Source organism: Acromyrmex echinatior, chromosome 13, assembly GCF_024713525.1.
Source record: "Acromyrmex echinatior isolate Ae372 chromosome 13, ASM2471352v2, whole genome shotgun sequence".
Lineage (NCBI taxonomy): Eukaryota > Metazoa > Arthropoda > Insecta > Hymenoptera > Formicidae > Acromyrmex > Acromyrmex echinatior.
This window is the reverse complement of record NC_141864.1, coordinates 9,524,945-9,537,786: the sequence shown is the minus strand read 5'-3', so window position 1 is coordinate 9,537,786 and position 12,842 is coordinate 9,524,945. Positions and strand designations below refer to the sequence as shown.

At 42.5% G+C, this 12,842-nt stretch overlaps 1 protein-coding gene across 3 annotated transcripts; it reads right to left on the bottom strand.

The window, feature by feature from the left end:
- Positions 1–71: 71 nt before the first annotated feature.
- Positions 72–12,840, bottom strand: LOC105148285 (Glutamate [NMDA] receptor subunit 3A). 3 transcript variants are annotated; one of them, XR_015547231.1, is made up of 9 exons: positions 12,272–12,840; positions 11,232–11,765; positions 10,125–11,143; positions 9,184–10,051; positions 8,546–8,895; positions 7,763–8,129; positions 7,518–7,588; positions 4,935–6,715; positions 72–4,849 (listed from the first exon to the last, which is right to left on the bottom strand). XR_015547231.1 is itself a non-coding variant. In XM_011059925.2 (8 exons), exons 2-8 carry the CDS (start codon positions 11,682–11,684, stop codon positions 5,755–5,757), a joined length of 4,089 nt encoding a protein of 1,362 aa, XP_011058227.2. In that variant the 5' UTR covers positions 11,685–11,765; positions 12,272–12,840; the 3' UTR covers positions 72–5,754. The 3 variants fall into 3 exon arrangements, 2 of the variants coding, with proteins under 2 accessions (XP_011058227.2, XP_087268982.1); XM_011059925.2 differs by having other exon boundaries at positions 72–6,715; XM_087412856.1 differs by having other exon boundaries at positions 72–6,715; positions 7,518–7,585.
- Positions 12,841–12,842: the final 2 nt, after the last annotated feature.

The following is a 12,842-nucleotide window of genomic DNA, read 5'->3' as shown; positions in this document are numbered from 1 at the left end:
TACTATTTGTTATCTAACAAAACTAAAACGAGGATGAGATGTGTGTGTACATATATATCATATAACTACGCTTTGAGATAATATATTTATTTCTTATTAATATGGAGTTTTCATCAACAATAACAGTGTAGCAGTAGGCGTAACAAGAGAGACGAGGTAGGTTACGAGGAACCTATCCTAATGTCGTACGCCAACAAGTCACCGCGGTTGGAAGGGATCTTCGTGGCGTCTATTCCTTCGTTCTTCGTTCATCATATTTATGTGCTACGACGCCGAGCTATCGGTCGCTAATCGAAGAGGAGCCGGACGCGTGATCCAAATCGTCTCCTCCACGTGTAAAATCTTGGCTTGGCACGTTCATTTAATCCTCGAGTTACGTTATCGCGAAGCATGTGCGGTCTTATCGGGCATGCTTCAAGCGATTCGTAACACAACGAATATATATTCGAAGTGTCATGTTTCAAGACTAGAAGAATATTTCATCGCTCTTGATATTCATCTTGATACTGGAAACTGGGATCTCTCGCTTTTCGTCGTTTTACCATCTCTGTTTCGCACGTGAAGTAACGTCGTGTCATTAAATGCACAAAGAAAGAATAGAGTAATAGTATGAGTTAAGAACAACCCGATAATTACGACCGCTCGAGGATTAAACTGTCGCTTATGCATTACGGTTCGCATTTAATAATGTGCAGCGAGAAACGAGGTACACGCCACGGTAACCCATTTTTTTTGCAGTTATACGAAACGGAAGAGCCACATGCTATGTTAATCTCTTACGATTAATTATTCCGTAAAGTCTAACGCGTTACATTACGTTATAGCCGATCCTTCCTTACCAAGTAACAAATCAAGACGTCGCATACTGGAAGGAAAATCTATAGCTGCAACAGCTGACGGAGATTTCTCGGTATTATTTGTCGCGATTGTGCGTTGACGCGTTTAAGGAGCATGGAGACGATGCAACTTAATAATATAATAATTTATTTTCATTTCAAATAAGAAAAAGTGTTAACATGCTAACAGTTTGCCGGTTTGGCATCAAGTGTCTATCGATATAATTTAATAGTAGATTGTCAGCAGAAACCGAGCAAAATTTATTATTTCCAAAAAAAAATACACGGCATATTCTATTTAAATGAAACGTATCATTTAAATGGAACATCGTTTAAATGATTATGAAATAGTAAATTTCTGCTGGTAATGCTACGTTCCATTAGCAGATTTTATTTTCGCTGAACAGCCAATAAAATTTGTGGTGAAAATTACTTTGTGAAATCTATTTCTGATAAATTCTATCTAGCTATCTATAGGGACGAAAAATTAAAAAATTGCATTATTGAAAATTAATATTGAAAATTGTCTTAAAGTGATAACTGAAAATGTAATAAGCGCCGCGAAATTAATCATTCGCGAATATAGAGCGATATTCGCTTTGCAAAGATAAAGACTGCGGAGTAAACACTGGACAGCAGCATGCGAGACATTTGCATATTAATTCATCACTTAGCAGGATAGGACCCATTCGTTCGACAATATCAAATAGTGGTATTACTTGGCAGGATTCCAAAATCAACGTAACAACAGTTCAAATTATGGCAGTGCTTCGTAGAATAATCTTATTGCCCGTTAGTGAGTGAATTAATATGATGCCATTAATCAACGCGATAATGATAATGAGAGTGACTCGATCATGTGATCCGATAACTCAATCCGCCGTGTTTCTCGGAACCTACGGACTCTTCTTTGTCCTAATTGGTGTATTCGTTTGCCTTCTTTCGTCTTTTTCACGAGTTTTTCTATTTTTTTTTTTTTCCCCTTTTACTTATCCTCTTTCGTCATCTATTACGTCGACTTACGACAATCTTACGATTTTCTTCGCACAAGTGATACATTTCGGGCCGTACCCGTTCTCACTCGCACCGTCGCGTCGTCGAGAACACGAGATGCGCGGAGAAATGGTGGAAAGAGAAGAGCGAGTGCACTCTACGCGATTTCGGATATCATACCCTGGAAACTCATGTCATCACGGAGAAAAACGCGTGGAATGTAGTAAATTTATCGTTATAGGCCGGCAATTCCAGATACATATATATATATACATGGATATATAATAAGTACAGCTATATTGCAATGAGATCAACACTTCGAAGAATACTTTTGATGGTAAACATTCAAAGAATAGTTGTAAGTTATCGAACGAGAGAGCACAGATTATTTATTTAATTAGAGTGATGGTTTCTCGGAAATTATTTTAAGATTCTGCTTATCATCCGTGTACATCTCTTTCCCTTCTCTTTCTTTCTCTTTCTCTTTCTTTTGAGAATTGTTACGCTGAGATTACATCTAGAAATTGATGATTCCAAACGCTCATCGGCATTCGTCGTTGTCGCGACAGAATTGTGATCGCGTGGAATTGCATCTCAGAAGGAGATCGTGGAGACGACGATGACGATGAGATAAGTACATTTTGCTCTTATCTTTCCGTGCGTGTGATGTCTAACAGGCTCTTGTTGGCGCACAAAGATGTAGAGGGGCTCGACCTTTAATTCAGTGCAATAGTGTTCCTTTAGGGGGTATCTAATAGAAGACACGTTATGTACAAGGGACATCCTCGAGAGAGACATCAGAAAGAGATTTTTCCCCAGCTCGTGAGAATGAAACAACGCGAAAGAAAATGAAGAGAGAAGAAGGGAGTGGAGAGAGAGCTCTACTGAACTAAATTACTGGAAGAACCCACACGTTACGAGGAGAATTACAGCTTATATAAATTAATTTTAATAAGTCTATCTTTGATTTCTTTAGGCGCGGGTGACTCTAGACTGGCCCCCTATATGTTTGTATTTTGATCACTTCCTGAATTAATTGCAGCACAGATTACACCTATATAGTCTGCCGTGAATGATTTACGTAAAAGGTCCATCTTGGATCCGGTTCCACAAACGTAAGATTAATTTTAATCTCAGTTTAACTTACTGCTTATCTTTTTCTAATTCTTTTTTACTACTTTCTTTTTCTAATCGTTTCTACTACACATACATTATATCTTTATCTCTTTCCAATTCTAGAAATGGAAAGAAATACGTTGAACCTCGGTTAAGAGTTAACCGTGAGTTGTTAAACTGAGCCTAAGAATTAGAGTAAGATGAATCGAGATTAAAGTTAATCTTACATCAGTGGAAGCGAGCTTCAGCTTCTCCTTCGGCAAATTAGCCCAGCGATATGACGGAGACGAGCAAGTTGCTTTTTGTAGAGTCGATGAGAGAAGCGAGCGAGAGCTGAGTGGTGGTGCGTTTCACGTGACAAGACACCACGTGTCTTAGTAAACGTAGGCGAGACGCGGCGTGTCGGTGCATGCGTGTGCGTGTGTCATCGGCGGAATTGTTTAACGCGCTCGTAAAAACGCTTGGCGAGTTTCGCTGAGCGCAAACCTGGGTGCGGTGACCCTCTCGTAGATGCAATCATTCAGGACACTTTCATCGATTTCGAACGCGCGACTCCGGCGCGACGCGACGCGACGCAACGCAAAACGCATCGTGCCGCGTCGAATTGACGCACGTAGGACCGAAGGAACCACCCTCGGGATTACTAACCACGACCTATTTAACGAGGACAATGACGCTCTAACTCTACCAGAAAAGTATAGTCTGCTCCCACGGCGGCTCGTCCGCGTTCGATCGTCGGCGACCGTCGCCGCCGCGTTCCTGGGAAAAAATAGTCGCACGTACACTCACACACGGAGAGACCTACCCACTAAGGACTCGACGAGGAATTTAGTTTAAATTTTTTGAATACAATAGTGTTCTACCGAGGAGAGCTATGAAACTAAATAAGTCTATATTATACTCTATCGTACAATACAATGTAGTGAAATATTCGAGTACAGTACAGTACTAATTTTAAGTAAAGTATCTTTTTTTTTTGGGCGGATACGACTACTCCTCTAAGGCCTCGCTCATATAAATCTTCCCGTTCTCTTTAAATTAATTAAATCGAATCTCGTCTTCCTCCTTTTTCTTTTTTAAATCTTTTTAGTCCCACGCACATCCATGTTCTACTATCTAAGTTGAATAATAATGAGACTAGACGTGAGTTCGCCCCCTTTTTCATCAAGTGAATCGAAAGAATTCGATAGACGAAGATGGGAGACATGCACATCGATCAGTAATAATTATTCAATTCCGATAATGTTTCATTTACAATTCCTGAATAAAATTTCGCCTATCAGTCTAGTAAAACCGTCGGAAGAAATCGATAAATTCGCCAACCACGAGGTCAGAAATTTTACCAAGTCGCACAGCGAACGAACGAGCAAAGTTATCGCATAATACCGGACCCCGGCGCTTATCTAGCTAAAATATACATTCTATTAACACATCTCTCATGTCGGATGAAAATAAACAAAGTCGAAGTTAATACTGAGTCACAAAGTTAATACTGATGTTTGGCACTGCTTTACGAAATAATTGTGATGTCACGAAGGATTCGCGACGTGGCTGCAAAAAAGAAGAATCCTTCTTAGTTTAGATACTCACTTCCAATCCTCTTGCCGGGTCCGATTTGTCCGATTTCAGGTATCAAATAACCCGCGAATATATACGTTAACTCGATTAGAATTCCGTCAGACCTCCAAATCCTTTCCTTGCTATGCGCGATAATTGTAAGATTTAATACATATTATCTCGCGTTAAGTGGTCATTCTACGCCGAGAGTCCATCGAGCGAGTCTCTCTCCTTCCGCAGTCACAGAAATTATTAAAGTGGCAGTATGCAATCCAATTCGACGAGATTCGGTAGATCAGCGTTTCTCAACTTTCGCTACGCGTTACGCCTTGCCTATGACGAGGTATCTGGAATAAGAGTTCCGCCGTATTTACAATATTCAGTACAGACGAGAGATCGAAGAAACGATAATCTGTGTCTCGAGATATTTACATTCCCCGAAGGGATGAATTATCCTAGTATGCGTGGCCTGTCCGAGTTTTTATTCGCGAGCGAAATGCCTCCGTCTCTCCATCGTCACCGCCAGAAAGAAACGATAAATGGGAATAGATGCCCGATGCTGCATCCATAAATCATCGTGTTCGTTGTATTCGTGCGCTTGGTATACGGCTAATCGATCACCGTCGCTGGGAATCAGTGGTGCGAATGGAGACCCGCTCGATAAACTTGGACAGACCTGACCTGATGAATGTCTTTTTTTTTTGCATAAACTGGTTTTGAGATAATTTTTGAAAGAGCTCTACTCACTACGTACTAAGATCGTGACGGAATTCGTCGAAGATCGGAGTTGAGAAACGCTGCAGCGTACAATATCTGGTACCATAGCAATCGAGAGAGACTCACCCCAGGCTGCCGGTTAATGTAGAGTTAAAATGTCAACAAGAAAATATCTTAGTACTCGTATGTGTCTCGCTACCTATTTAAGACATCACTACTAGAGTTTATAGCACTTTTGTTTATCCTATATTATCAATGTACGTAACAACATATGAACAATCAAAGAGATCTCTTCTGCGTCCTCTTTATCTTATCCCTCCCCCCACTCCAACAGCAGAAAATTCTTTCCATTTACTCGCATCGCCGTGCCTGTGGCTAGTTCTTAATTTCTCCGATAAATTGTCGGATTCCTCTAACAAATTGACCTATAAATCTGATATTGCTTAAAATCAACCAAAGCCCCTCAAAGGCTCAGCAATCCTCCAAAAGCCGAACTGCTTTCAAGAACTCTCCCTTAATATGGGGCGGTCTCCTATCAAGGAGGATGCAGGTCGCGGTGATGGGCCCTGGCAGTTAGAATGGCCTTCAGCTCGGAGTCCAGCTGTTTCTTGGTTCGCTCGCTTACGAACTGACCACCCACCACTGGCTGGGTCAATCTCGGCGATGGCAGATCTGCCATTAATTTACTACTATCGCGATTCTCATGACTCCTAGCGCGTCGTATGGGCTTCTTGATCGACAACGCTTCCTCTTGGGTCTTCTCCTCGCCGGAACGACTCAAGGAAAACGTCATTTCCTGATTCAAGGTATATGTTGAACCACGACCACCTCCACCGCCGCCATTACCACTGCCTATAGCCTCCGAAGACCTGGTGAGGTCAATAGTCCCGGAGCCCCACTCGCGCGATAATTTTCTCCCGATGGCGGATGTGAGTTCGCTGTTCGGCGACAATAGCGGGCTCCTGGACTGGTAGCCAGCCGAGTGCGGAGGTCTCAAAGTGGCGAATACCGGGAAGGACTGGCCTCGCTTGGCCGGGCTGCGAGGATATCTCGGCGTTGGCACGCCGCCACCCCCAGCGGTAGAATCACGACGAATGGTCGGTGTGCCGGCCGAATGGCTTCTAGTAGGTACTAACGAACGCAGAGTCGCACTGCCGCCAAAGCTAGCAAGACGCGGTGGCGGCGATCCGCCATCTCCGTGGCTCAATCTACGGCCTACCGTCTCTAGTGGACTCCTCGCGCGCAAATTAGTACTGCTGAGCGTGAACTCGCGCGGCTTCATCGGCGCGTCGAGACTCACCGGTGACAATCCTAGACGAGATGCCGACAAGTTCGTCGAGCTTCTACTCTTCTCCGATCGTTTAGGACTTCGAGGCATCAGCGGACTTTTGCTGCGACTTCTCTCTCTACCTTTTCCCAATTTCTCATCTTTTTTCACAGTTTTGGCGGTATCATTCTCCTCGGGTACCGTCTCGATCTTTTCTTCTTGTTGTACTCTGAAAGAAATTTAAATATTCAGAAGTTTCTTGCACTCTGATACCCTCTTCTGTTCGAAAGCGAGTTAGAGCGAGAGCGATGGCGAGAAAAATTTGAGTAATACAGCTGAAGTTCGATTAACGCGAATTCTCGATTGCGAATTAAACGCGACGGTTTTCTGGCGGCGGAGCGTCTCCTAGGCGGTTGCACTGGTAGCAAAGCGTTGACTCTAACCAAGAACAAGCAAAGAAAAGGAAAGTCATTGCTTCTCGGTTTTGCTTTTTATGCTCTTTGAAGAACAAAGACTTCCCTTTGCATTCGCCTATGAGATTCTCGCAAAATTGAAAATTTTGATCCTCTGTTTCGGGCGGCGATTGGCAATTTTGAGCGCGATGGCCAAGCGGTACGCTATTGCCATGCGCGCCCGCCAAATCTGGATTCTTGATCGGGATGAACGCGTTTTGCGAGCGCGCATGCGCTGCCGCACCGATCTGAGTTGGTTGGTGGACCGATCTTGGTTCACCGTTATAGCGGTTGAGATCTGCGTACGTACGACATGCAGCTTAGCTTATTGTTTTTCGACTTGACGAGGTGATGGCCAAGTTTATATTTTAGAAACTCTAAGGACGCTTGGAATCCTTCTAAAAGCTTCCGATCCGCATGTCGCACGTACGCCAAATCTGCAAAAACTGTCCGTGTTAGTTGTATCTCGAACATCTTTTATTGTTCTATTCTGATGTGATGGATTATGAAAAAATATTGGCTTCATCAAAAGAAAAAAAATTATTTCTTTTGATAAGCTTAAAAATTATATTCCCTTACCTTCGAATTTCCTGAATCATCTCGAAGAACTGTGCTTTGCTCTTACGTCTGCGACGTTGTTCATGTTCCTTCTGGAACATGGAAACATTGTAAATATTTAAAAATTAAAATAAGCGTACCGTCCATAAGTATGCAAACGTAAATTTTTAAATAAAAAAAAACTATACTTCTAAGTTTTTCAATTATTTCAATTATCACATTCAATTCGCGAACTTATGGATCGTTAAAAAATCGAGGATACGCACTCGCTTAACGCTCTTCTGGAAAAGCGATGCGATCTGGCCTTGTCGCACCGTGTGCACCAATTCGCGAGCGGCATGATGCGGCGAGACCAATTCCACGCAATTGATAAACCTGTACAACTTCTGCGAGAAGAACATGACGTTGCGACTACGCCAGATGGAATCCTCCGGTCTATGCCGTAATCGCGGCAGCGTGTATTTGTAGAAGAGATGTTCTCCCGCTAATATAATGGATCCAAGCACCACACCCATCCCGAGCAGGCAAAATACTCCAGCCACGGATGCGACTCCCAGTGGCCTGGGTTGACCACCTGGATCAAAATCTAAGTCCATCCCTGCTCGACCACTTAGACAAGGTAGATCGCCGTACCTGGAATTAGCTCGCTTTATATAAAGTGTTTACCTCGTTGATTTTAATACCTTTTTTTTTAATACTGATGATCTCATTATTATATAAACATATAAAAAAACGTTTAAAATATATAAAACTAATAGATATAAAACTAACAAATAAATTTATATTATATATATGTTTAATGTGTATAATAAACTGTGTTTAATACACGTATAATTTTCCAAATAAATTGATTTTATGCAAAACAAGTTTTTAAAGAGATAAATAACATACTTGCTTATGTTTTTCTCGCATAGACTTTATTTATCACCTAATGTATTTTCGTCTAAGGTAATTATTACGCTCTCGTTATCGCGCAAATAAAAAGAAAAATCGCACGCGAACCGATATCGATTATCCAATTTTTGCACTTATTTTTGCGCATCGCTTACCATTTTTCTTGCAAAATGTCGAGCAACCCATTGCTTGTATAATTCGCTATAACTTTAGATATGCTTTCTTTCAAGGGATGTCCTCTCGTAAGCGCGATTGCATAAGTGTCCTCGTTGATAGTATCGCCGATTTTCTGCAAGCGGCAACCGTTGTCGGTCGCCCGGTAATAATCCAGAATCGGCGTGTCCGAGATTAAGATATCCAGAGTGCCGTTTCTCAATTTTTCCACGCCCTCGGCAACATTCGACAAGGAATATCGAGCCATGTGGGACCATAATTCGGGATTCGCTTTTTGCACATAATATTCGGCCGCGGAAGCTCTCGGTGCACCAACTCTTTGTGACAACAACTGTAATATAATATATTAAAAAATCTAAATCCATACACATGACCGAAAACTAGAACAAAATATTTTTTTTACTATTTAAATCTCAAAATCGTTATATATAGACATATATTAAATATTAATATATTTAATATTGATATTTAATGTGAATTTTATGTGAACAATTATTAAATAATTATTAAATAATTAATAGAAAATAGTTATTATTCTCTCATAAATTCTTTTCCTTTTACTCTTTATATTAATTTTTTATAAACTTTATCATGAATTATAAAGAATCAAGATACTCACGCTTTTATCATGATAATTGCTCACTGCGGAATGAAAAAAGAGACCGGCGATAAGGGCAGCTATATTAGCCGTGTACGAGGCCACAAAGATAACGGAGAAGCCGCCCCAAATATTAATAAGGAACTTGTTAGGCCAAGACTTTGGCGCCTTGAAGGCCACAAGGTGGCCGCACAGAAGGCCCCACATCACCCACAGCGCGGAGGCGATGGAGAAGTTCTTGCTGCGCTGCCTGCCCCAGGGATTCAAGCCGAACGGGCTAAACCATTCGTAGAGAGCGACGGCGATCGCGGTGAGATTCAGTGACGTAAACACGGCGATCCACAGCTCCGTGCTGAACGGGAACAGAAACGCAAACAGCGGTATTTCAGAACGTAGCTTTGGCGCCGTGAGAAAACTCACGCCGCTGAAGTAGTACGGCGTGGTGAAATCCACCACTTTGGCACGATGGGTAGATACACTTAAGGCCGCAAACGCCAGCTGTGCCCGACCGGACACCAGCTCACCCATCACGCCATTCCACGTGCCGTTCCGGTTGTTCTGTTTGCCAAACAATCCGTCCTCCGCTAGATATAGATTGAAACGAAATCCAAGCTCGCGCGCCACCAAAGACAGCAAGTCCATACTCAGGCCATAACAGCACATCACGGTTTTACCCTGCCGGCAGGTGAGACCGCGCAAACAGAAACCCTCTTGTAAATTCGTGATCATGGTGAACGGTGATGCCTGCACGGTCACGATACTATAAATCGGCATCCCGACTTTTTCACCACCCTGTTCGAGATACGCCGGCATGATGCCGCCGCCCGGCCAAATTATAGTATCTAAACGGACTTCCCTGCCTCCCTTGATAGTGCCGACCTTAGTCCACCTGTTAAACATTGATGACATTAATTATTCCATCTTCTAGCAATAGATACAAATATCTTAAGAACAAGTTGAACCTTAATTGAGTTTTATTCCCGGGAAACCTGACGGCTTGCAAATTCAGCAATTGGAATTCTGCCTTGTCCTTGGAGATTTGTCCCATGGATTTCCTCAACTTACTCGTCAAAATTGCAGATACATTTTCTCGCGTGTCGCTCTTCATGAATTTAGTATTACGATCCGAATAGCATTCCGGTACAAAGTGTTCTTTGATTTGCGCTTCGCGCATACGACTCAGCCTCGTCTTTGTTTCCAGAAAAGTCTCGTCCAAAGCCTGTGAGGTCTCTCTCAACATCCTAGTCAGTATGGTGTCACCACCCATGATTTTGATACCAGACGGTCTGAGCGCAAGCATTCCGATCGGCATGAAACTCTTGGAATTAAGTTCCCTGTCACTTGGGAGTCTCACGACCTCCTCTTCGTCCTCAAAATTGAAGCTTTTATCCTCTCGCTTGGTCACGATCTTTTCATCTCGCCATCTATACTCTTGCAGCCGATGTATATCGTTAGTCAGACTCGGTAGCGGATTTAGTGAGGGCAGTCGCTTATCGTCTGACGCGAGATTTATCGTTCGCTCCAACAGCGGTAAATTTTCGTTGGTCGCAACAGCGACACGCGAGCTGTGAAGAAGATGCGAACTGATGATGTTGGGCTCGTTCGGTCGCAGTTCCGCCTTAAGATCTAGCCAGAGCCACAAGAATCTGCCCGAGAGCATCTCGAACTTGCCGGCTGCACCGAGAATCTTTCGGGCGTTGTTCAGGTCGCAGGCCATTACTATGACTCCGCCACTGCCACTCTCTTCGGCTACCCGCCTCAATCTTAATCTTAGAGTTCTGTCGTTTGTCGGAAGATGTATAATTGCACGAGGTGTCAACGTTGGTGGATTCGTTTGTAAAAGATGGGTGACGGGTAGGAGGGTAGTATCAATGAGAAGAGTAAACGCATGCCAATTAGCCCGATGCATTAAAGCGGCAGCTGCTGCTCCGACTTCTTTGGGACTCGAACCTATACGATTCTCAAACCGGCCAAGATTTCCCTGTAAACAAAAGGTAATCGCTTTTGTCTTTACATTATAAGACATCGTAATTATATAAGCGATAAAATTTGTGAATGTGAATGTGTACCTGGCGAAGAAAGTCTCTGTGCGTAAACGGTAACCACAGAGCTGGAAGATTCAAGGCGGCAGCAGCCGTAACGAGAAATCTGGCTGCCGATCCTCCCCCTATAATAAGGCTTAATACTGTCTTTCCGCCTTCGATGTCTGTACAAAATTTGTTTAACACTGACAAGGGATATAACAAGGAATCTGTCATGGGTGTCATCCTTGTTTCTATATATGACACATCCATGTCCGCATGAAAAGACTCCAGTCTCGCTTCCTCCCATGCTTTCTGTACGTCTGCCTTGAAAGGAGTCTGAGGCTGAGTTAAACATACCACTATCCGCCACGATGCGTAAGACGATCTGAGCCTGGCCTTCGCCGCTCTCAGAGACTTGGCAGCATCCGCGGTACCGGATACTGACACAGAAGTCCCTAACAAGAGGAGGATTACAACTCCAGTATAGGAGCTAGGCATCTTCCTCAGTTTTCCTTATGCTCCCCTTCCTCTTTTTCTATTTAGCTTTTTTGATGTACATTGCTGAAGCGTGGGCCTAATCTGTAAAATAACATTTTCGTTTAAAATACTATTTTAATATGTGTTATTAATATATATTAATACAGGTAAGTTTTTATTAATAAATATTTATTAGCACTTCACTAATTTTATCATGTGCATGATTCAAATCATTTTTAAATTATACTTCATAAAAAATTTTTCAAACGCAAGATACTTATAATTATTTATTTTGCATTGTTATAAATATATATAAAAAAAAAGTAATCCATTTTTTGTATGTATTACGAAGAAAACGTTAAACAATAATTTGTTAATATCAACAATTAATAAATAAAAGATTTTTAACAGTATCTTTCACTTGCCAAGGGTAGTTACCCTGTTCCACTTTCTTTTTTGCATTTGTCGAAATAACTTTTTCGACATAACAAGCACATAGATTCGCGTTACAACGTGCACACACTTCAAAGGGAAGAGATTCTAAATCACATTCTAAGAACTGTAATCCGTACGCGTTTTGAGAATGCACAAAACAGAGACGACCTTACCTCTTGACGGAAGGGATAGAAGGTCGCACGTCTGGTGGGGGTTTAAGAAGAGCAGAGCAGGGATCGCTTTTTAGCCACCGCCGCATAATAGCCGTCGATCGGGTAAACCGTGTCAATCGTCGCGAGGCACTCGGTCAATTGGTCGGCGGAGGACACGGACGATGAGCCACCCGTCACTTGTCCACCCCCGGACGATCTACCCCGTGCGTAACGGCCATTTTCGCGAGAGCAGCCCCTCCCTTTAAATTTCACCCCTGTGGCATCCTGTGGTCCACACGAACGCGCTCGTGACATACACATGTATTGCGCCTGTCTCTCTTGGTGTACGTGTGTCCTTGCGTGTATCGGCGGCTTTCTGACAATGTCACTAACACTCGTGAATTTTGCTGACGCCCGTTATAAATGTCTCTCACAGTGTCCTATGAATTAAAAAAGAACGAATTTCTTGAGCTCTTCCTAATACGAAATGTCACAGAAGTTGTGACCTTTGATTTTGTAAATAAAATAATTGTAAATTAATGTCTCTTGAGACAACTTGAATCCTTTTTTGAGTAATATAAGTGAAGAAAAT